This window comes from Mobula hypostoma, chromosome 19 (assembly GCF_963921235.1).
Source record: "Mobula hypostoma chromosome 19, sMobHyp1.1, whole genome shotgun sequence".
NCBI classification, from domain to species: domain Eukaryota; kingdom Metazoa; phylum Chordata; class Chondrichthyes; order Myliobatiformes; family Myliobatidae; genus Mobula; species Mobula hypostoma.
In genome coordinates, this window is record NC_086115.1 from 33191344 (window position 1) to 33217535 (window position 26192).

The 26192-nt window shown below is 42.4% G+C and overlaps 1 protein-coding gene across 1 annotated transcript; it reads right to left on the bottom strand.

Annotated features, from left to right (window-relative positions):
• Window positions 1-724: 724 nt before the first annotated feature.
• LOC134358710 (ankyrin repeat domain-containing protein 22-like) lies at window positions 725-21411 on the bottom strand. The gene is made up of 5 exons (XM_063071166.1): window positions 21233-21411; window positions 7074-7181; window positions 3665-3742; window positions 2738-2836; window positions 725-826 (listed from the first exon to the last, which is right to left on the bottom strand). Exons 2-5 carry the CDS (start codon window positions 7104-7106, stop codon window positions 749-751), a joined length of 288 nt encoding a protein of 95 aa, XP_062927236.1. The 5' UTR covers window positions 7107-7181; window positions 21233-21411; the 3' UTR covers window positions 725-748.
• Between the last annotated feature and the right edge of the window lie 4781 nt (window positions 21412-26192).

A 26192-nucleotide genomic window follows, 5' to 3' on the forward strand; every position in this document is an offset into this window, starting at 1 on the left:
GCTTTAAAATATAATGATAATTTTCCTTGATTCCTGGTAAACCTGCAGTTGAAAGGGTAATACACTGTATCCAATTTGTAAACAGCAATTGGAAATTAATTATTCACATCCTTCATTGTGCAGTCTTACCATAACAATTGATTGCAGTGAAACTAAAGCCATTAACTAATATACCCCATTAAGGGATTTACTAGTATCCAGGGTAGACTTGATAGACATGTCAAATTTGGATCATCTTCAGTCTTGGCTCTGCATGACAGAAAATGATGTGTTCCTATTGCAGGTGGAAAAGAACTGGACATGTAACAAAGTCAGAATTTACACTGGAATAAACCAGGAGACATGCTGAAAGATCCCTCAGCTGTTTAGCACTTTTCCTATCCCCAAGACTCGTATGACCACTGAAATACTTAAGTCAAAATACTGTTTTTCTGCAGGTTGTTCATATGCAGCAATTGAATAAATGAATGATATAATTCATTTTTTAAAAATAGTTCCCTAGGATCTTTTTCTACCTGAGGGGGTGTTTAGTATCTTTTCTAAGAAGTCAGCACCACTCCCTCAGGACTGCAGTAAAATGCCAGCCATGTTTATGTTCATGAATCTGGGAATGGGACCATACATCTCCACTTGGTCAAACTAAACAGAAGAGTGTATGTGTTAAATAAATAAAATCAGATTCCCGACTCATTTCAAAATGTACAAAACTCATTTATTTGCTACATACAACCATTGATTCCAGAAAACTTCAGGCCTCCTTCCACAGCACAGCGAAAATTATTGGAATCTTCAATTTTGTTGCTATATCCAGAGGAGTTTCTCCATTCTAGAAAAAAAAGTTTCAAGCCACATGAATGTGAAAAGATAATCCAATCATTTCTATTTGCATGGTGAATCAGAAAAGCTACAGGTAATTCCATAAGATTATTCCAAAAAAAAAAAGAAAACACATGATTTACTTCCACGATTAACAGACTCAATGACACTTGGCGTCCAGAGGATTTGGAATTGAAACTAAATCTGAAGTGAGCCACCTTCTGGAAGATGTTCCAGAGCAATGTTTGGAAAAGCAAGTGGCACATTGCTATTTTGACAGCCCAACATAAGAAAAAGAACTAAAGAGGCAATTGTTTTCCAACAACCCACACAAAATGTTGGAGGAACTCAGGTCAGCCAGCACCTATGGAAGGGAATAAACAGTTGACGCTTTAGACCGACGAAGGGTCTTGGCCCGAAATACATTTTGTGTGTTGCTCTGCATCTGCAGAAACTTAAGTCGGTAATTATTTCCCATTAGGGACTTCTGGGTTGCAGACCTCTTCACATCTCTGGTGTAAGCAGAAGGGCAAGACATGACCAATTACAGTCACCCAGTGCAGAGAGGGGGTTGCTCACTCAGGCATTTTCCTGGTCAGCTTGCTCCTAGCCCTAGCCAAGCTGGGGAAATCACAGGTCCAGGTGGCAGGCAGTTGAGGGCTGAATGTCTGTCCCTCTTCCTGGTTTCTGTCCATTCCCAGATGTCCCTATATCACGTGTTCTTTATGGGCATAATGTGGGATTTCTGGGAACGGTAGGCCCTTAGGGGCTTGAGGTATTGTAGATATTAATATTTTATTTGAAACTAAATAATTACGATGCCTTAATGAATAGTGTTTTGTTAGTAAATACACTTTTGTAATAAAAGGTATGACTGCTTATATGACATTAATGCAACATCTAAGAGTCTTGCTAAAACTTCTTTCTGCCAATTGGAGATGAACAAAAGGTAGGTATTTACTGGGAGGTAATTTTTAGCCCAATACAATTTAAAAATGCCTCAGGGTGGAGATGAACCATCTTCAGCTGCTTCGGTGATCTTCCTTTGTACGTGTTTAATTTCATTAGCAACTGATTAGAGGATGCATGCAGGGGCAACATTCAAGTACTGGCTAATAGGTGACAAGGTTCCATTGAAATGTCTGTTGACAGCCAACTAGATAGTAATAGCAATTCTGCCTCATCTCAATTTCATATTTAGAAGTTCTAATGCCTGACACAATTGACCTTACAGCCAGTGTCCCAAGAGGCTATTAGTAGTCAGTTAGCCCAAATGTGCAACCATATTTAATGCAGAGCACTCCTGACAGTACTTCAAAGTTGACATCAGGACATTTGCAAATCTACTGTACATTGCACATGCAAGTCACCAGTTAACACTTTAAATGAATTTTCATACTGTACTCAATACTGTATGCTCACTGTCCATTCTATGGACAAGCACATGGGCCTGCCTTTCTCTACAATTTTCCTAATGTGGGAAAACAGGATTAGCATACATAGGAATCACAAGCGGATCAAAATAGCCCATTTTTCATGTTGTGCAATTTTGATTGTAAAATGGCACATCACTGACGATCTAGATTGACAGGTTCATCAATTGCTTGGAAGTTCCTGATAAATTATATTGGAGGGGAGAGAGGCGATTGGCTTCCCTGATTGACATTGATGGCCTAATTAACATGTTACTCAAAACTCAATAATCTGAATGCAAGCCTCAAATATTTCTTTACTCCCATGTAGAAGGAACAGCCAACAGCCATTGGAGGAGAACAGAATGGTGTGGTGAGGAAGGAAATGACAGGTCTCCCAACTCTGGCCTGTGTCCTCCAAATTAAAATATAAACAAGAAAATCATTTGGATCTAATATCAGAATTCAGTGGTAGCACAGGCAACACATTGGCATTGTCACATATTTACCTTATTGGCAATGGATACATCCGCATTTGCTTTAATGAGAATGGAGACAATACTCTTATTTTTCATTTGGCATGCATAATGAAGAGCCGAATTACCTTTCTGTAAAGAGAATTAAACAAGGCTAAATAAATAAAATACATATACACACACATGCAAACTTTAGAAAATACATACAAGTGCTATGGGACAGTACAGCAGACAGACAGGAGCCAGTTGGGTGGAGCAGAGCACAGGTCCAAGGTAGAAACTGGGAAGCAAAGATTTGGAAGATATCCGTAAGTATTACTGAAGAATTTTAAGAAAGCAAAAGAGAAAGTGGTGTCTGGAGGCAAAATAAGCACAGGTGAGTGGTTTAGCACCAGACAGGCTGAAGGTGAAAGGTGGTGACTTTGGTGGAGGAACAAGCAGAGTATCAAAAGAGTGGAGTTGCCCATCCTGCAGACAGGGTAGAGGCAATGTTTCCATAGGTATTATTAATATCTCAGATTCCTAATGTGACAGCAAGATTCAGATTAATTTATACTTCATGCATCAATTACAACTCTTCCCAGTTCTGTGCTGTGGTTCTGTAATCAGCACAAAAGGTAATAATCTGCATGCAATGTCCACTAACAGAAAACAGTTGAGAGATCTAGTGCTTTCCCAGCATACGTGACAAATAAACTCTTCACGGGCTACCAGCCAGGTACAAGCCAACTACTCCCAGCTGGAAGCCAGAGGAAAAGTTTATTAGAAAAAAGTTGCATTAGAAGGGAAAACAGTTTCAAGACTATAGTCCAAGTGGCTGGACAATCTTTCAAGGGCCAGTATGAGGAACTGGGCTACAAGGTCTATGGTGTACAATTCTATAAAGTCCACCTGTTTAATCAATTCAATTTCATGTAATGAACAAAATGTATTTGTAAATTCAGATATACTGCTCCTTACATTGTCTGTTGCATTTACATCCACTTTAGCACTCAACAGTAACTTGATCAATGTCTCATTACGACTCTTCTTTGATTCCTGTGCAGAAAAATTAAGCAAATAGTCATCTGTATAATTTTTACGTCTCCATCTATATGCAAGACCTAAGTGTTTACTTACCATCTCTAATCAAGATGAGTCAACAATTTTCTGCCTTAGTCATGATTATAAAGCAAAGAAAACAGCGAGAACGTGTTTCAGCAATAGTGAACCCACATATTGTACTAGTGGAACATGTGGTGACATTCAAACCCGGGTACCAGCTTCAGATACAACTTTTCCTATATGTTTTACTGTGTGGGACACTATGAAGAAATACAGCAGATTACAGAGTACTGGAGAAAGATGGTATCCCACTTAAAAAGATCCACACGGTAAAACATAGGAAAATTTATGTTCTCTTTTAAAGAAATCACATATGTACACGGCATTGTTAATGAGGTTTATAGCTGGTTGGCATTTTCACCCAACTTACGACCCCCTAGATCTCTCCATTCTCCTCCAATTGTGGTCACTTTACGAGCCAAGTTCCCCCCCCGCCGTTCTCTCCCCACCCCCACAACCCACTGGTCTCATGTTCCAAGACCCTGCTGTACCAAACTGTCTCCTTAAACTGCTTCATCTCCCATTCCCTTCGAGAGCTTCAATAGCAACCTCCTCTACAAGCCCTTAGCCATGAGTTCCACGCTGTCCCTGTCCCTCAAGCACTGAATGCTCGACAGTATTTGTGTTTAAAGCTGCTGAATAAAACCAATCATGTAAAACATGTACAATCTCTAATAATTAGATTGATCATCAGCCTTTCCAATATATCAATATTCTACCAATCCCGGCTCCTTCGCATACGCTAGGTGATTTAGTGCGCATGCGCCAGTCGTGCGTGCAGCCTGGTACAGCCGTTTTGATCTATTCTTACTTTCTTCTTCTTACTTTTTAATTTACGTTAATTTTTGTATTTTTTTCTCACGGTAACACGTCGAAGCTGCACCCTCTCTAACATGCTGGTAGAGAGAGTTTTATTTGGGTTTTCTTTAGAGCTGGAAATGGTTACATCCCAACACGCGGGACAGAAGCAAGGTTGCATTGTGTATTCCACGACCCAGCAAATGCGGGCCGGCTTAGCGAACAGAGCGGCGGACACTCCTGCTGAAATCCGGAGGAAAACACACAGAGGGGGATCACAAAGCTGAGGAAAGAGGACCGGGTCGAGACAACAGAGACTTTTGGAGAAGAGGAGTTTGGTGGGTAATACCGTTCCGGCTGACTGGAAGTGCACTGAGAGCGGTAAGCGTAAAGGAGTTGGGTGCTTACTGTTCTGGCTAACAACAGACGGTGCAATCCGGGGTATATTACGATCGTGAAACGTGTTTGCAGACTGGATATTGAACTTTTTACTGTTGGACTTCGGCCACATTCCACCGTGATACAACACTTGGCGGCACGGGAGGTCGTTCCTGCCTGTGGCCATTGAATGTGCAGCTCCTCCCGTGGAGGGTCAGACACCCTGAGCCTATAGACTGGTCCTGGACTTATTTTCCAACTGGCATAGTTTGCATTTTGGTGTTTGATTGTTGGGGTTTTTTGTATTGCTATATTTACGCTCTATTCTTGGTTGGTGCGGCTGTAACGAAACCAAATTTCCCTCGGGATTAATAAAGTAGATCTATCTATCTATCCATTTTCGATTGTTGGCACCTCCTGTTTGATCTGTATTATCACCTGAGATTTTTCTGACCCACAAGATTAGTCCTGCTGAAGATTCTCAGCCTGAAACATTGCATGCTTATTCCCTTCCAATGATGCTGCCTGATCTGTTGCGTTCCTCCAGCAATTTGTGCTTTTCATTCTGGATTTCCAGCATCTGCAGAAGCTCGTGTTCACTATTTTATCCTCCCAGTATGAGAAGATTACAAAGATTAAGATACCCTCTTTCCTGCTTCTTGGGTATTTGTGCAGTGACCAAGTGAATGGAGTACATTGACATCTAATGGGGTTTGTGCAGCAAGAAAGGGAAGTCCAGCCAAAATTTGAGAACTTAATGCCATTTTCCTTCAGGAAAGTTTTAAGGCTATTCAAAGAAAAACTTCATGTCATCTCAAATGTTTCTTCCCCCAGGCAGTTTATCGGATCAACAATTCTAGTTAGCTCCCCCCCAGCCCCTCTATTTACAACCCCTCAACACTACACTGTAGATGCTTTAAAACTACTTATATAATGTTGTTTACATTGTAAATATATGTATTTAAGTACATCTCATTCCATATCTGTACTTTAGCCTTTACCATTATTAGTTTTAAAATATACAATTCTTTATTTTTATACATTTATTCTTGAATGTTGCATGGCATATGCTGACCAACACACCACAGCAAATTTCTAACACATGTAAATGTAGATAGTTAATAAAGTTGATGCCGATCGGTGGTGTAGAGGCATCCGCATCGGATTCTGGGTTCAAATCTTGCCGGCTCCTTGCACACTTTATATTCGTGCGGGGTTGAGCATTAAGCTAGCAACTCAGCTTCGTTAAAAAAAAAGACACAAAAAATGTTAAAGAAACGGCCCGCTGATGTGAAGTTGATCTTTGATTCTCTGAATAGAAGTTCCATGCAGATTTTGCTCAAAAGTCACTGAAGGCTTGGGACATGTAATGCATCGATTCATTCCAACACAAGGGGCACAAATACTAGAAAACCAGGCATTATAAAACAAAGCGGCTGTGCAAATTACTTGACACTCAATGAGGAGAATTCAGCAAGTGAATCTGGGATGTTGACCACTATCGGTGCTTCCAGATATGGTTTTCAGTGATCCAATCAACTAGGTAGCAGCTGCATTTCCCTCCCCACTGCTGGATCAGATACAAAAATTCTGAACCAATGTAACTTTGGTTGATACAGTTTCAGAGATTTCTATAGCACTGTGTACAGTTGATATGCTACTCATTTCAAGGTAATCCACAACAAACTCAAATTATCAAGTGCTGAATAAAGACACAATTAGATCCATTGTTCCTTCCTCCTGTTTTCATTCCATATAGATTTGCATCATTCCTTCGAACTCCCCCAGTTTAAATCAGCATTTGTATCCATTATCACAACTAGTCATTTCCTTCATTCCTCATTTTATGAGATACACAGACTGGTCATTTCCTTACTGCGCTCGCCCCACTTCCAAAAAAATCATCTTGATAATAATAGAAGTAATAAAAGGTGCCGTGCTACAGAGTGGTGAACTATGCATCTTCACAATGAAAAACATATTGGAGGTTGGACAGGTCAACTATACGCACCTTTGATTGAAAATCATGCATTTTAAAATAATGGAATCACCAATTATAGCTTGATGAAAAAGCACCCCTAGTACTTACCATTATAATGTAGCCCAGGAGCAAGACAGGCATCAAGATGATGATTAACAGATAGTCCAGAAAAGTGAATCTTCTCCTTATAGCGTAATGTAAACATGTCTGTTCTTTCTTTAATTGAAGAAAGTAAAATCAATATAGGAACACATTTGTTCAAAAATTCACATCTGTATATACATAGTTTAATATTCTAATAGCAAATTGATTGTCTAACACTGCAGGGAGATTTCAGCCGTGATCATTGAATTTCATGTGACGTGTGTAACTGTGGAGCAGTGAGTCTGAAGGCTGATACAAATCCCATTGATACCAAAGTCAGAGACATGCTGAATATTTCTGATTGTGACAAGTTTGTGTTTCCATAGTAGCACAAAGCATTCAGCAGAGAGCAAGAAAACTGGGAAGTTGTAGAGAAAAGCTGGGAGCAGTCAGTGGGAAAGGCAAGGCAGAGGGTAAAACAGGGCTAAATCCCAATGCTCTTGAGAATAGCCCAGGAATGAGGATACACAGCTAACAGGTATCCATTGTTTTTGACGCTGAATGATACCAACTTTTGCTCCCTGCTCATTTATGTCACTATTGCAGACTACAAATACATGCTGAACTCCCAGCTATAGTAGTATACATGAACGACAGACATAAAGGAGTACAATGCATTCAATCATGTTACACACATTTAGATTACTGAATACATTGTTAAATCCCATCTCCCACCAGCTGCACTGGCGGCTTCACATGCTTCTTGATGCAGTACACTATTCATGTACCAATAAATCTATTGCAGTTCTTGAAGCCAACTGAGAGGTTGACACCATTGTAGGTACAATGTTTACAAACTTCTTTCACACATCCCATAATCTCTCTGGCCTTCAATCTGCACATGGCATACTTCTCAATTGCCACCATCTCACCAGTATCACAATATTATTTGCGCTCTCTCTCCTTCAGGCCGAGTTCTACGTGTCAGGGCAGGTTAGGGTTAAGTGGCAAGAGAATGAAGCCAAGAATCAGGTGACAGAAGATTGAGAGGAGAAACACTTTGCATCCAGTGACCACAGTGCCGTTAGTTTCGAAGAACATATGCTCAGAGGTAGGTCTGGTCTGTGGGTTGAGATTCTAAACTGAAGAAAGGTCAGCTTTGATTGTATCAGAAATAATCTGACAAGTATGGATTGGGACAGGCTGTTTTCTGGCAAAGGTGTACTAGGAAAGTGGTACACCTTCAGAAAAACAAAATTTTGGGAGTTCAAAGCTTGTATGAGACTGTCAGTTGAAAGGGTAATATACCGTGTCCAATTTGTAAACAGCAATTGGAAATTAATTACTCACATCCTTAATTGTGCAGTCTTGCCATAACAATTGATTGCAGTGAAACTAAAGCCATTAACTACATTTTTGCTTCAATATACCCCATTAAGGGATTTACTAGTATCCAGGGTAGACTTGATAGACATGTCAAATTTGAATCATCTTCAGTCTTGGCTCTGCATGACAGAAAATGATGTGTTCCTATTGCAGGTGGAAAAGAACTGGACATGTTACAAAGTCAGAATTTACACTGGAATAAACCAGGAGACATGCTGAAAGATCCCTCAGCTGTTTAGCACTTTTCCTATCCCCAAGACTCGTATGACCACTGAAATACTTTGAAGTCAAAATACTGTTTTTCTACAGGTTGTTCATATGCAGCAATTGAATAAATGAATGATAAAATTCATTTTTTTTAAACATAGTTCCCTAGGATCTTTTTCTACCCGAGGGGGTGTTTAGTATCTTTTCTAAGAAGTCAGCACCACTCCCTCAAGACTGCAGTAAAATGCCAGCCAAGTTTATGTTCATGAATCTGGGAATGGGAACATACATCACCTCTTTGTCAAACTAAACAGAAGAGTGTATGTATTAAATAAATAAAATCAGATTGCCGACTCATTTCAAAACGTACATAACTCATTGATTTGCTACATACAACCATTGATTCCAGAAAACTTCAGGCCTCCTTCCGCAGCACAGCTAACATTTTTGGAAGCTTTAATTTTGTTGCAATATCTAGAGGAGTTTCTCCGTTCTAGAAAAAAAAGTTTCAAGCCACATGAATGTGAAAAGGTAATCCAATCATTTCTATTTGCATGGTGAACCAGAAAAGCTACAGGAATTCCATAAGATTATTCCAAAAAAAAGAAAACACACGATTTACTTGCATGGATTAACAGACTCAATGATACTTGGCATCCAGAGGATTTGAAATTGAAACTAAATCTGAAATGAGCCACCTTCTGGACGATGTTCCAGAGCAATGTATGGTGTGACGAGAATACACATAAAATTAAGATGTTTGCTGGCCTGGGTTAGCATCAGTGACATCAGCATGTGGTCTGCCACCTGCCCTCAGGGGAAGGAGAGATAAGGAACAATGGAGCAGCATCTGGAGATGTGTAATGAAGGGACGTGGGAGAGAGAGCTGTCTGGAGCGGCTCCCCCCTTTGAACCTTGAACTGTTTGAAGTGATGGACAGGCGATACCCCAGCAGGGGGATAAAAAGGGACCGGTTCGCTAAGGCAGGACACACGCCACCCGAGGTAACGAGACCCTGGAAGCGGTACACCTCTCACGAGTCGGTGGGAAGTATCAGACAATGGCCAGGGTGGAAAGGTACGATCAGCGGGAACCCAGTGTGTGTCCGCCCTTGCCTGGGTGCCGGGTTCACTGCAGAGGATCGACCGCATCTGGAGGAGGGGTCACAGTCGGTGACCTAAGGTGACATCACCAAGGACCCGCCAAAAAGTTGCTTGTGAGCCATATCGCCAGTTTGTGAGTGAAGCCGTGTCTGAATGATCAGTTGTTCCTGTTCCCTCTCTCTCTCCCCCCACGTTGTCCATCGCCATGGCAACGATTACTGCGAACTGAACTACTAAACTGGACTGAACTTTGAGTCACTTTGAAATTTGGTCATTTACCCCTAGACAACGATAGAGCTTGATTGATGCTGTTATCTTAATTCTGTGCACATGTGTGTTTATCATCACTGAACTGTTGCATTTATTATCCTTTCGATTACTGTGTCGCTTGTTTCTTTAATAAAACTTTCTTAGTTCTAGTACTCCAGACTCCAACTGAGTGATCCATTTCTGCTGGTTTGGCAACCCAGTTACGGGGTACGTAACAATGGAAAAGCAAGTGTCACATTGCTATTTTGACAGCCCAACATAAGAAAAAAAACTTAAAAGGTGATTGTTTTCCAACAACCCACACAAGATGTTGGAGGAACTCAGGTCAGCCAGCATCTTGGAAGGGAATAAACAGATGACGCTTTAGACCCACAAAGGGTCTTGGCCCGAAATACATTTTGTGTGTTGCTCTGCATCTGCAGAAACTTAAGTCGGTAATTATCTCCCATTAGGAACTTCTGGGTTGCAGACCTCTTCACATCTGTGGTGTAAGCAGAAGGGCAAGACATGACCAATTACAGTCACCCAGTGCAGAGAGGGGGTTGCTCACTCAGGCGTTTTCCTGGTCGGCTTGCTCCTAGCCCTAGCCAAGCTGGGGAAATCACAAGTCCAGGTGGCAGGCAGTTGAGGGCTGAACGTCTGTCCCTCTTCCTGGTTTCTATCCATTCCCAGATGTCCCAAGAGCACGTGGTCTTTATGGACATAATATGGGATTTCTAGGAATGGTAGGCCCTCAGGGGCTTGAGTGTATATTGTAGATATTAATATTTTATTTGAAACTCAATAGTTATGATGCCTTAATGAATAGTGTTTTGTTAGTAAATAGACTTTTGTAATAAAAGGTATGACTGTTTATATGGCATTATTGCAGCATCTAGGAGTCTTAGTAAAATTTCTTTCTGCGTGTTGGAGATGAACCCCAAGCAAAACGGTAGGTATTTATTGGGAGGTTATATTAAGCCCAATAGAAATGGAAGCAACGTTTTCAGTGCTTTCGTGGCTATCTCAGGATATTTAGCCTTGACTTTGATCCAGAATGCCGGCAGAGATGTTATGTCAAACATACTGTTCAGCCGACTCAAGGAGTTGATCTCCTTCCCGCGCTGAGATGGATGACACGCGGGTAATGACCTCGCGTGCGTAATGGCTCAACAGTGCATGACAGGGAATGAGGAAAGGTGCAGTCGACTCATAGCGCCAAATCATATCGCTTCCTTGCGGCCTGGTCGCACATGCTTTGCGGCCTGGTGGTTGGAGACCGCTGGTCAAGGGAACACATATCAAAGGATCAGCAGTGGAAAGGGTGACCAGTTTCAAGTTGCTGGGTGTCAACATCTCTGAAGATCTATTCTGGGCCCAACATATTGATACAGTTACAAAGGAGGCACAATAGAGCTATGTTTAATTAGGAGTTCAAGGAGATTTGGTATGCCACCAAAGACATCCACAAATTTCTACAGATGTCCAATAAGACCATTCTAACTGGCTGCTTCACTGTCTGGTATGGGGATGGGGACACAGTGGGCACTGCACAGGATCAAAAAATGAGCTACAGAAATTTTCACACTCAGCCAGCTCCATCATGGGCACTAGCCTCCCCAGTATGAAGAACATCTTCAAAAGGCAATGCCTCAAAAAGGCACCATCCATCATTAAGAAACTCCATTAGTCAGGACATGCCCTGTTTTTACAGCTACCATCCAGGAGGTATAGGAGCCTGAAGACACACACTCAGCATTTTAGAAACAGCTTCTTCCCCTCTGCCATTAGATTTCCGAATGGACAATGAACTCATGCACACTGCCTCACTATTCTTATTTATATCTGACACCCTGGGAAAGGTTTCACTGCTAATGTAGTGGTCTTTCTGTAGAAGCACTGCTACTGTAATGGTGTCTCTGCAGTAGCAGTGTTTGGGTTACGGCTAGAGATAACGGGGGCTTTGTAATGTGCGCCGTCCAGTGAAGGGAGTGTTTTGTCTTGTGTGTCTGAGACCGAGGTGATTTGGGTTCTTTTGTTTGGCGAAAGTTGTAGACACCGGAAAGGAGTTGGATGGAGTGGTGGGGCCAGGAGTCGATGAAGCCCGGGGAAATCGATGGAAGGCTAGTGGAAGGGAAATCGTGAGCTCCAACTTATGCACATTAGACTGTTTCACTAAAATGGGCCCTTTTCTTTTTGTTTTACTTTAGTAACCCTCAGTTAAATTAAGAATCATAAAGCTAAATTGTTTAATTGCATATGGGGTACTGTCTGTCATTTCGTGGTATTGAATTGTAACGGTTACAGATCACACAACATCCACACAGAGAGGAGGTTTTGCACCTCAATCTCACACGTTTGGTGGGGCCAGAGATTGTCTTCCCTAGACTTACACAGCCGGCAGAACCTGAGGGTTACATATATATTTGTTGCTTTCTTTCTGCAACATATATATATACAGAATAAATATCATTGTAATTTATAGTTTTTTTAATTATATATAAAAAGCTACACAGGCAGCCTTGTTGCTGCCGTGAAACATATGCCAGTTCAAAGTACATTTTATTATCAAAGTATGTATAAATTATACAACCTTGAGATTTGTCTGCTTACAGGCAGCCACAAAGCAAAAAACCCAAAAGAACCCAATTTAAAAAAAGGCCAACACCCAATTCACAGACAGAGAAAAAAATCAAATCAAATCATGCAAACGATAAAGAAAGCCTTAGCAATTGGGAACAAAATGGAGTCCATAAAGCCGAAGCCGGGGCAGCCGGAGTAGGCTCGTGGTCTCATTCTCAGTCTATCACACAGAGGCAAATTGCCACGAAGCCCAGAGCAGCCGTGGCGTGGCATGGCATGACACTGCCTCAGCCTCAGCGCCAAGGAGAGCAGAGTAAAAAGTCACAGAGCAGAACTGGTTAGATGCCCGCCTCCAGTCCTGACACCTTGCTGTTTCAGTCCATCTCGCCCGGCAGCAAAGCATCGGTAGCACAGCGTTTAGTCCAATGTTATCACAGCTCGGGGCGTTGGAGTTCGGAGTTCAATTCCGGCATCACCTGAAAGGAGTCTGTATGTTCTCCCTGTGGAATGTGTGGGTTTCCTCCGGGTGCTTTGGTTTCCAAAGACATACCAGTTAGTAGGTTAGTTTTAATTGTCCAGAGATTAGGTTAGGCTTAAATCGGGGGTTGCTGGCCTCGAAGGGCCTATTCAGCTCTGTTTCTCAATAAATGAATAACTGAGCACACACACAATTTTCAATCAGAATCAGATTTAATGTCACTGGCATATGTCATGAAATTTGTAACTTTACGGCAGCAGTATAATGAAATGGTGATAAATATAGAGAGAAAAATTAGTTACGTTAAATATAAACATGTTAATATTTTAACTTGTATATATTAAGTTAAAATAAATAGAGCAAAATAACAAATAAAAAAGTAGTGAGGTAGAATTCATGGTTTCAATATCAAACAAGAAAAAATCTGCAGATGCTGGAAATCCAAGTGACACAAACACAAAATGCTGGAAGAAATCAGCAGGCCGGGCAGTATCTATGGAAACAAGTACAGTCGACATTTTGGGCCTGGCCTACCGAGTCCCTCCAGCATTTTGAGTGTGTTCCATGGGTTCAATATCCATTTAGAAAATAGATGGCAGAGAGGGAGAGGCTGTTCCTGAATCACTGAGTGTGTGCCTTCAGGCTTCTGTACCTCCTTCCTGAGGGTAACACTGTGAAGAGAGCATGTTCTGAGTGGTGGGAATCCTTAACGATGGACGCCGCTTTCCAATGGCACCGCTCCTTGATGATATTTTGGACACTGTGGAGGCTGGTACTCATGATAAAGTTGACTCATTTTACAAGTTTCTGAAACTTATTTCAATCTTGTGTTGTAGCCCCTTCCCCCCCATACCAGAGGGTGAAGCAGCTGTACATTTGTAGAGGTTTTTGAGTGCTGTAGTTGAGAAACCAAATCTCAAACTCCTAACAACAGGAATTCTGCAGATGCTGGAAATTCAAGCAACACACATAAAAGTTGCTGGTGAACGCAGCAGGCCAGGCAACATCTCTAGGAAGAGGTGCAGTCAACGTTTCAGGCCGAGACTGCACCTCTTCCTAGAAATGCTGCCTGGCCTGCTGCGTTCACCAGCAACTTTTATGTGTGTTTCTCAAACTCCTAATGAAGTTTAGCTGCCTGCTTTCCTTTGTAGCTGCATCAATATGTTGCATCCAGGTTAGGTCCTCAGAGATATTGGCACCCAGGAACTTGAAATTGCACACTCTCTCCACTTCTGATCCCTCTACAAGGATTGGCTTGTGTTCCCTCATCTTACTCTTCCTGAAGCCCACAATCAGCTCTGTAATCTTGAGTGCAAAGTAGTTGCTGCGATACCACTCAACTGACTGGTATATCTTGCTCCGGTGCTCCCTCTCACCACCATCTGAAATTCTGCCAACAATGGCTGTGTCATCAGCAAACTTATAGATGCTGTTTGAGCTATGCCTAGTCACACAGTCATGGGTGCAGAGAGATTAGAGCAGTGGGCTAAGCACACTCCCCTGTGGAGCACCAGTGTTGATTGTCAGCGATGTGGAGATGTTACTGTTTTGGTCACCGAATTATAGGAAATATGTCAACAAAATAGAGAGAGTACAGAGAAGATTTACTAGAATGTTACCTGGGTTTCATCACTTAAGTTACAGAGAAAGGTTGAACAAGTTGGGTCTTTATTCTTTGGAACGTAGAAGGTTGAGGGAGGACTTGAGGGAGGTATTTAAAATTATGAGGGGGATAGATCGAGTTGACGCGGATAGGCTTTTTCCATTGAGAGTGGGGGAAGATTCCATGAGTTGAGAGTTAAAGGGCAAAAGTTTATGGGTAACATGAGGGAGAACTTCTTTACTCAGAGAGTGGTAGCTGTGTGGAACGAGCTTCCAGCAGAAGTGTTTGAGGCAGGTTTGATGTTGTTGTTTAAAGTTAAATTGGACAACTATATAGACAGGAAAGGAATGGAGGGTTATGGGCTGAGTGCAGGTCGGTGGGTCTAGGTGAGAGTAAGAGTTTGGCATGGACTAGAAGGGCCGAGATGGCCTGTTTCCGTGCTGTAATTGTTATATGGTTATATGGTTATTTCCAGTCTGCACAGATTGTGGTCTTCTGATTAAGAAGTTGAGGATCCAGTTGCAGAGGGAGGTACAGAAGCCTAGCAGTAGCTTTTTAATCAGGACTTTAGGAATGATGGTGTTAAATGCTGAGCTGTAGTCAATAAGTAGCATTATGACATAGGTATTTGGATAACTGAACTAGTTTAACCAGTTTTATGTAAGCTAAGAGTCTTACCATTATTACTAGACTGTATTTGACCTACCAAAATGAACCACCTCACACTTATCTGGGTTGAACTCCATCTGCCACTTCTCAGCCCAGTTTTGCATCCTATCAATATCCCATTGTAACCTCTGTCACTGTGAAGTCGGCATCTCTACTGTTTTTCTCTTGCAGCAGTGACTGAACTGGATTGGCTACAAGGTTTTTACCATGACTTAAACTGATAGGACCTTTATGCAGTGGCTGTAGGGTAGAATGTTTTGGGGAATGTCTCAGGATGCCTGGCATTGCCAGATGGGATGATTCAGGATCACTGGCCTTGCCTGGGAAGATAGTTCGCTATCTCCAGCTCTGGTACGGGAGATGGTTCAGGATCCAAGAAATTGTCCCAGGAGATGGTCTGGTTCCCTGACGCAGTCCGGCTGAAGAGTTCAAATGCTGGGAACTGTCCCAAGGAATGGCTCGGTGATCCCTGCTACTTCTGGGGAGAGATTGTTCATGATTCCTGAAAATCATGAGTCAGAGATGATTTAGGATCCTTGGCACTTCACACGTGGGGAAAAAACAATATTTGTTGCAGGACTTTACTCTAATTAATATACATTTCTTTGTTATGTATTTAAAATTAATTGAAAAGATAGGTGGTTTGATAAGCTTGTAACGAAAATTGGTAGAGTTGTAGATTGTGAGGAAGATCATCAAAGCATACAGCAGGTTATGGACCAGGTGGAAAGTTTGAGCTGAGTAATGATGTAGAATTTAATCCCGACAGGTGTGAGGTGTTGAGCTTTAAAGTTTTTTTAAGGATGAACGCTATCTGTCACATGTACATTGAAACATCAGTGAAATGTGTTGTTTGCATCAAATCATCTCAGTGAGGATCGTGCTGAGAAGCCTGAGGATGTGGCCACACTTCCTGCACCAATATAACATGCCTACAATTCATTAAGCTTAACCTCTACATCTTTGGAATATGAAAGGAAAATGGAGCACCTGAAAGAAGCCCATAGGGTTACAGGGAGAACATTCACAATCCTTGCAGACAGCGATGGGAATCAAAACTTGATCTTATAACGGGTGCTGTGAAGCAGTGGTCCTCAACCTCCGGGCCACCAATCATGCAGGGGTGCAGCGGTAGCCAGAGCACACCCAGCACATATTTAAGATGTGCTGGGTGCGCTCTGGCTACTGCTGCACCCCTGCATGCTTCGCAGCCTGGAGGTTGGGGACCACTGCTGTGAAGCATACTCTATGACGCTGCCCATGCTGGGAGGTCAAATATAAGAGGCAAGTATATTGTGCACACGTGGAAGGACCCCTGGAGCAACGATGTCAGGTGAAAATCCACAGCTCCTTGAAAGCAGTAACTCAAGTGAAGGAGGAGTATGGTATACCTGCCTTCATCAGCCGGGGTTCAGTATATCTGCACATCAGACGTTTACCTGGGCATGGATCAACCAAGGAACAAACCACTGATTCAGTTTACCTACAGGGATATCCCGCTAAATTTCTCCCATGTGTTCTGAAGACTGATTGCTTGCTGGGTACAGTTCCCTAACTGCCAGGCAGTTGTGGTACTTCACCTCTGTGGCCAATCAATTCTGTACCTTGAACGTTGGCCATAGTAATTGATTATGTCGAGGGGTTATCACAAATGAACTCCATCCAGATCAATACAACTCCGTTCCCTCGCCACCAACATTACTACTGTCAATGGCAAAAGTATGTGTTGAGCCTTGATGTCATGTTCATCACTAATGTAAGCTTCAGAACACATTTTCAATCAAAGTGGCATTTTTGACTGGCCTCTAGAAAAGCCCAATTACAGTGTTTATCTCTCCTTTTGTAAACTTTTGATGTGATTATTTCTCTGCTGTCTTGTCTACTCACCTTAAACTTGAGGCAATCCAATCACTTTTGACCCTTCACCCTTATTTATCAACTGGTTAATGCTGCCGAAGTACCATTGTATTGTAATCATATCCCTTCAGGGCATTGCTCATCCCTAACTCTATAACTTCCTCCAGCTCGACATCCCTCAGAGTTACCATTACTTCATTTCTGCTCTCTGGAACATGTCTTCACTTTACTTCTGAAAGCTATACTCTAAGTTTAAAGGGTCTTGGACCCTGAACATAGAACATAGAAATCTACAGCACATTACAGGCCCTGTGGCCCACAGAAACCTACCCTAGAAACTGCCGACTGCATAACCCTCTATTTTTCTAAGTTCCCTATACCTGTCTAGGAATCTCTTAAAATGCCCTATTGTAACTGCAAATTCTTTCCTTAAATTTCTTAGCCTCTCTCTTCTATTCTCCTTTAAGATTCTCTCCTCTGACTAAGATTTTGTCTGTCTCTGGGTAAGGATGTGGGGCATTTCTTCACCATGTGTAACCAAAGCCTCTTGGACAGTTCACTACCCTATTTGTGACATTTACCAGCAGTGTTGCAGATGAAGGGCCCAAAGCATTGTTCAGGATCCCTACCACCCATTCCACAACCTCTTTCACCCTCTACTGTAAGGAAGGATGTACAAGAGCATCAGGACTAGGACTAATAGACTGGGTAGCAGCTTCTTCCCTCTGGCTGTGAGACTAATGAATACCATGTCACCACTGAAGTTCATCACTAGAACAGTGAGATGTTTGCTGTTAACTGAGATGTGCCCTGCGTGCATTTTAAATTATATTTTTTAATAACATTGATGGTGTGTGATATATGTTTTGTGGATGCACTGTGGTCTGGAAGAACGTTGTTTCGTTTGGTTGTATATATGTACAGTCAGATGATAAACTCTAAGCTGAATTTGAAAGGCACTCAATACATTCATGTTTATATTGACTAAAGTGAGCCACACAGTTCAGTTCTCCACTCCTGATACTGTTTTATTTTCTTAAAAAACAAAGGCAATGAATCTTTAACTATAGTCACAATGGATATAATCACCCACTTTGACATTTCGAGTGTTGTCAGGTAACTTTACAGAATTACATACATATTTACTTCCCATCTGTTTTGAATATTCAATACTGGTGGCTGGTCTGAAACCTTTCAAGTACAAACTCTTGATAGCCGAAATATGCTTCTTTTGTTACAATATTAAGAGCTGGCTTCCTGAATATACAACTAACCAGCATGTTAAGTGACAGCAATATGCCTATTGCAATGTGCTAAAAAAGGAGATGGTCACTTAACCTTTCCAATCTCATCCTGAAGTTTTCAGCAACAACCCATTAGTATGATCATTACTCTCGTCTCTCCTGCACAGTTTAATCGGTCCCAGCTAATGGTCAGTTTTAATAGCTCTAAAGATTCAGTTGAAGCTGAACAGGTTTTACTTCCTGAAGACTGGTTCTTATGTTAGTTAATTTCATAAATTCATAATCCTATAATTCCAGAATAATCCCTAACAATGCAAACGGTTGTTGTCCTTAGTTGAGACCCTCGCAAACTAAATTACCAAATAACATCAAAATAAATTAGGTAGATAGCCAGTAACTCCTTCCCAAACCTTCAAATACCAAGGCATTCTAAAATACCAAAGAATTGTTAACTCATCATCATCTGGTCCTTCAGTCTAAGCTCATCTACTGATATATGTACTGGCTGAACCGCAATAAATCATAATCTATACTGCCTGAGAATGTGGGTGGATTGAGAGGGTTTCACAGTGTCTGTCAAAATTAAGAAAAACACACACAAAATGCTGGAGGAACTCAACAGGCCAGGCAGCATCTATGGAAAAAAGTACCCTTGATGTTTCGGGCCAAAACCCTTCGGCAGGATGGGAGAAAAAATGCTGAGGAGTAGATTTAAAAGATGGGGGGGGGGTGGCGCGGAAGAGAGAAATACCAGGTGATAGGTGAAACCTGGAGGGGGAGGGATGAGGTAAGGAGCTGGGAAGTTGATTGATGAGATGACGTGAGAGAGGGAAAAGAAGATGGGAAATGGAGAAGGTGTGGTGGAGTTGGGGGACATTACCAGATGTTTGAGAAATCAATGTTCATGCCATCAGGTTGGAGGCTACCCAAACAGAATATAAGGTGTTGTTCTTCCTACCTAAGTGTGGCCTCATCATGACAGGATGGACATATCGGAATGGGAAGTGGAATTAAAATGGCTGGCCACTTGAAGATCCTGCTTGTTCTGACAGACAGAGAGTAGGTGCTCAGCGAAGCGGTCTCCCAATCTACGTCAGGTCTCACAGATGTACAGGAGGCCCCACTGGGAGTACCAAATGCAGTAAATGACCCCAACAGACTCACAGGTGAAATGTCACCTCACCTGGAAAGACTGATTAGGGCCCTGGATGGTAGTGAGGGGTGAGGTGTAGGGGCAGGCGTAGTACTTGTTAGGTTTGCAAGGATAAGTGCCAGGAGGGAGATCAGTGGGGCGGGACGAATGGACAAGGGAGTTGCATAGAGAGAGATCCCTGTGGAAAGCTAAAAGTGGCGGGGGGGGGGAAGATGTGCTTGGTGGCGGAAGTTTCGGAGAATTATGTGCCGTATATGGAGGCTGGCGGGGTGGTAGGTGAGGATAAGAGAAACCCTATCCCTGGCAGGGTGGTGGGAGGATGGGGTAAGAGCAGATGTGTGTTAAATGGAAGAGATGTGGTTGAGGGCAGCGTTGATGATGGAGGAAGGGAAGACCCTTTCGTTGAAAAAGGAGGACATCTCCTTCATTCTAGAATGAAAAGCTTTATCCTGAGAGCAGATGTGGCAGAGACGGAGGAATTCAGGAAAGGGAATGCGTCTCTACAAGTAGTGGGGTGAGACGAGGTGTGGTCTAGGTAGCTGTGAGAATCCGTGCGTTTGTAATAGACATCAGTGGATAGGCTGTATCCAGAAATAGAGACAGTGAGATTGAGAAAGGGACGGGAGGTGTCGGGAATGGACCAGGTGAGTTTGACGGCAGGGTGGAAGTTGGAGATAAAGTTGATGAAGTGGACGAGCTCCACACTGGAGCAGGAAGCAGCACCAAGGCAGTCGTCGAAGTAGCTGAGGAAAAGTGCGAGACGGTCACCAGTGTAGGCTTGGAACACAGACGTTCCACGTAGCTGACAAACAGGCAGGCATAGCTGGGAGCCATGCGAGTGCCCATAGCTACCCTTTTTGTTTGAAGGAAGTGGGATGAGCCAAAGGAGAAATTATTGAGAGTGAGAACAAGTTCCACTAGGTCAGGGGTCCCCAACCTTTTTTGCATTGCGAACCGGTTTAATATTGACAATATTCTTGCGGACCGGCCGACCGGGGGTGGGGTGGGGGGGAGGGTAGGGTTGCCAACGGACGAGAGTAGCTGTCAAATACGTTTATCCAGGGTAAGACTACAATGACCATGAAGCCTTGCGCGGGCACCTGTGTGCGCACGCGCGTACGTGCCGCTTCCCCTCTCTCCCCCCCCCGAACAGAATCGCTAAAATTGATTTTAGCGATTCTGTTCGGGGCGGGGGGGAGGTGTTAATCACGACCGGAATACAGGTGATAAGTGACTAATGTACTCAATTTCATTTCTAAAAGGGTTTATCTAACGAATTTAATATTAAACACAGCGCATATTTTCCTCGCTTGAATATAGAGATAAGTCAATTATCAGGGGAGCTTGAAGTAAGTGTGGCACGAACTTCCAATAGAAGTGGTAGAGGCAGGTTCGATATTATTATTTAAAGAAAAATTGGATAGGTATATGGACAGGAAAGGAATGGAGGGTTATGGGCTGAGTGTAGGTCGGTGGGATTAGGTGATAGTAGCGTTTGGCACGGACTAGAAGGGCCGAGATCGCCTGTTTCCGTGCTGTAATTGTTATATGGTTATATAAGTAAATAGCATAATATTTTAAGTAACATTTGGATATTAAACACACAGCACATATTTTCCCCGTATGAACATATAAAATCATTGCAACGCACCAATATCGCTGAATCAGTGGGAGCCCTGGGCTTGTTTTCCTGCAACAAGACGGTGCCATCGAGGGGTGGTGGGAGACAGCGATAGTCGAACGGGGTTCCTTATGTCCAGTCTATTCCGCAATTTAGTTTTCGTTCTAATCACTGCAGAGATAGCAACGTTTTCAGTGCTTTCGTGGCTATCTCAGGATATTCAGCCTTGACTTTGATCCATAATGCCGGCAGAGATGTTATGTCAAACATACTTTTCAGCCCGCCGTCATTTGCAAACTGGAGGAGTTGATCTCCTTCCCGCGCTGACATGGATGACGCGAGGGTAATGACCTCGCGTGCGTAATGGCTCAACAGTGGGGGTGACAGGGAATGAGGAAAGGTGCAGCTGACTCCTATCGCCAAATCATATCGTTTCCTCGCGGCCCGGTAGTGAATGCTTTGCGGCCCGGCATCGGTCCGCGGCCCGGTGGTTGGGGACCGCTGGCTTAGAGGCTACCAGAGAATGTTTTCTTGCTGATGAGGGAGATAAAGTACCTATTACAGTGTACAGATGGGAAGGGTCATTGATTAGAAGGTACAACTGGAATCAGACTCTTCATCCATACCAGAGTTGATCAGAAACAAGGTTTATTTGATTATTAGGGATAACATCCTGTAGCAGACCCTTCTGGGCCAGTGAGCCCACACCCAATTACTCCAGTGTGACCAATGAACCTACTAACCAGTACATCTATTGAATGTGGGGGAAACTAGAGCACCCAGAGGAGATTCACATGGGCATGGGGAGAACAGACAAACTCCGTACAGACAGTGGCGGAATTTAACTGGGGTCGCAGGTTCTGTAACAGTGATATTATCACTGATGTTTAAGAACATACGAGATAGGAGCAGGAGTCAGCTATCTGGCCCGTCGAGCCTGCTCTGCCATTCAATAAGATCATGGCTGATCTGGCCATGGACTCATCTCCACCTACCTGCCTTTTCCACATGACCCTTAATTCCCCAACTATGCAAAAATCTTTCAAGCCTTGTCTTAAATATATTTACTGAGGTAGCCTCCACTGCTTCATTGGTCTTGTATGTAGTGAAATTTGCTGTTTTTTTTGTCAGCAGTCTAGTGCAAGACATAAAAAAATGACTGTATATTACAAATAAATCAATAGTGCCAAAGAGGACTAGTGAGGTAGTGTCCATGGGTTCATGGACCATTCAGAAATCTGAGGCAAAGGAGAAGAAGGTGTTCCTAAAACATTGCGTGTGTGTCTTCAGGCTCCTGTAGCTCCTCCCCGATGGTAGCAGTAAGAGAGGGATTGTTCCCGATGTTGAGGGCTCCCCCGATAAGAACAAATCTAATTAAACTGCTGTTCTATTTCTCAAAGTTTCTAGTCTGGATGATGGGTCTAGATGAATTAGTAGAATATTAACTCCGCAATAAGTGCTGTTCTAAGCATCGGCATTAGCTGACAAGAGTACTTAGATCGGGAACAGTTTTTACCCCTCAGCCATCAGGCTCTTGAACCAGAAGAGAAAATTTCACTCAACTTCGCTCAGCCCAACACTGAAGTGTTCCCACAACCTATGAAATAACATTCAAGGACTCTTCATCTCAAGTTCTCGATATTTATTGCTTATTTGTAATCGTTTTTTTTTTCTTCTTGTATTTGCATAGTTTGTTGTCCGTCTTGTTGGGTGCGGTCTTTCATTGATTCTATTGTGTTTCTTGTATACATTGTGAATGCCCACAAGGAACTGAATCTGAGGCTGCAAATAGTTAACTTTGATAAATTTTTTTCGAACTTCCTCTTCTGCTGCTGGCTGTTTTACTTTGAGTATCATAACCATGTTCAATTTACCATGATATCTTTATTTTGCAGATAAACAAAGATGTACTTTTTCACTCTTAAACTGAGTCTAGCCTAGTGCCTGTTGGGAGCTTTAGAGGTGTTTTCTTCACAGTATTATGAGCCAGAGACAATCTATTTTTACCTGCTTAAATTAAAATGATGTAGCTTCTTAGAATAATCTGCTGCCCAATTTGTCCTCTATATATGGAGATAGAAACTGGAAAATTCTTTCTAGGGTAGTGGGTCTGCTGAATGAGGAGAGATTTGAGGTCAGGTAGTTTGTGTTCAGTGGAGCTTAGAAGAATGAAGGAGCCTCATTAAAACAAAATTCTGGCCTAAGCAGATGATCCATGAGAGGATGTTTCTCAAATGAGAGCTTGCAAGGCAAGAGATTTAGGATTGAGATAAGGAGAAATTTTGTCAGTGGGGTACACCAGTGGAATTTAGTTTCACAGAGGGCTGTCAATAGTGGACAAATGGCTGTAAGACCAATGTAGGTAAACTTCTTGGCACAGGAGGCACCACAGCCATGAGGAGAAGGTAGGAATGTGATCTTTGACTTAAATATTTTATCAGTCATGATCACGATGTATGGCAGGAGAGGAATGAAATGCTGAATGGCTCACTCCTCCTCTTTTCTATGTTTCTGGAAACATCTGTGGGTAAAAGATCTGTGGAGAAAGGATAGGGAAGTAGAGTAACTTCTGTACCGTCTCAGGCATGCTCTTTGTATTTTATGATATGAGAACCGTCAGGATTAAATGCAGATGAATGTACAGAAAACGGAGGCATGTGAACACTATAGGCAGAAGTATTAGTTAAGCACCTAATTAATACTTCAATTAGTTCAACACAACTTCTTGGACCAAAGGGCATGTTCTAGTATTATTGTCCTACATCTTGACTGTCATAGGACATACTATTTTTTTCTCTGTTAGATTATGTAATGCATTGAACTGCTGCTGCTAAGTTAACAAATTTCATGTCACATGCTGGTGATAATAAACCTGATTCTGATTCTGACTGTTTAGAACAAATCTACACTTCGATATTAGTAATGTCAGAATGTGCCAGTACTTTGTATGTGATTGCTGAAAAATGTTATCATGGTTTGTTTTCAAACATAACACCCGTGAATATTATTTAGTTATTCAATAAAGCAATGGAAGCCTTACTCCTGTTTTTTGACTAGATTTTGGAGAAATGGCTCATTTTTTGGCAGTAGAGTGAAGATTTGTATTCGTTGTGTTTAAAATATTGCCAAAATGTTCCATAAGACATAGAAGCAGAATTAGGCCATTCAGCTCATTGAGTCTGCTCCACCATTCCATCATGTATGATCCTGAATCCCACTCAATCCCGTACACCTGCCTTCTCGCCATGACCATTGATGCGTAAACCAATTGGGAAACTATCAATTTTTGCTTGAAATATGCCAATGGTGTTGGCCTCCGTCACAGTCTGTGGCAGATCATCCCACTGATTCACTACTCTCTGGCTAAAAAAAAATCCTCCTTACTTCTATTCTAAAGGATCGCCCCTCAATTTTGCCCTTTAGTTGTCAACACCCCCATCATAGGAAACATCCTCTCCACATCCGCCTCGTCCTCTCAACATTCTGTAAGTTAATATGCCTGTAAGAAGGCTTATTGTATGATGAAATATTTGTATCCATTCAAGTTAAAACCCTGTTTGACCTTTGTTACAGAAATGCAGTGTTTACTAACTTAGCAAAATAGAGTTGTGGTGAGAGATGAGATTTGAGCTATTTGCAGTAATTGTGTAATCAATCCCATTTTATCCCAAAACTGCTTGAAGTTTGCAGAAGTGTTGCATACTTCATGTAGTAAGAGATAATTTAACATTATTGTGAGATTTATTTGCCATTTTTACATGCTTTGCCCATCACACTTTTCCATGGACTGTATTCGACTGTGGAAGTGTCACTCTTTGATCAGCATTCACAATCACTCCAGCACTGGTGTCCCAGTTATTGTAATGGTGCCTTTATCTCACCTTCCTCTTGAGAAGAAAGCTTAAAAGCTCGATAGTAAACAAAATTTCAAGTGCTAGTTCCTCAAACAGGAAAGAGTTAAATGTTAGGCAACACACACAAAATGCTGGAGGAAATCAGCAGGCCAGGCAGCATCTACGGGAAAAAACACCGTCGGCGTCTGGGGCAGAAACCCTTCGGCAGGACTGGAGAAAAAAAGCTGAGCAGTAAATTTGAAAGGTGGGGCAGGGGAGAGAGAAATACCAGGCAATAGGTGAAACTTGGAGGGGGAGGGATGAAGCAAAGAGGTAGGAGGCTGATCGTGAAAGAGACAGAAGGCCGTGGAAGAAAGAAAAAATGTTGGGGGGGGGTTGAGGAAGAGCACCAGAGGGAGGCGATGGGCAGGCAAGGAGATAACGTTAGAGAGGGAAAAGGGAATGGGAAATGGTGAAGGGGGACGAGGGGAATCTATTTTTAGACTAATAGAAATAATTTAATTTTTTATTATATCGGTTTGTTTTCTGACTGGAACTTGTTTGTTGTTTTGTTGAGATACGGTGCAGAATGGTCCCTTCCAGCCCTTCGAGCTGCGCTGCCCAGCAATCCCCCAATTTAACACTAGCCTAATCACGGGACAATTTACAATGACCATTTAACTTACCAATGGCCCATCTTTGGACTGTGGGTGCAAACGGGAGCACACAGAGGAAACCCACGCGGAGAACGTACAAACTCGTTACAAGCAGCGGCAGGAAATTGAACTCGGGCTGCTGGTACTGTAAAGCGCTGTGCTAACCACAACGCTACCGTGTAGCGTGTAATTTCTTGTCTGTCATCAGACTCAGACTGATGGGCCTGTTTCTGAGATTTATCCCAGTCCTGAAGAAGGGTCTCGGCCCAAAACAATGGCTGCTCTTTTCAATAGATGCTTCCTGGCCCGCCGAGTTCCTCCACATTTTGAGTTTGTTCATTTGCTTTTATTTCCCTATTCAGCATGTGAATCTTGGTGCAAGTGATGTGTCATATCCTTCCATAATTATTCTTTTTCAATCTTTTTAAAAGTTTCATGATGATAAACATACCATAGTATTGATACAAAGTTATTGGGATTACATTGTTATAATTCACATAG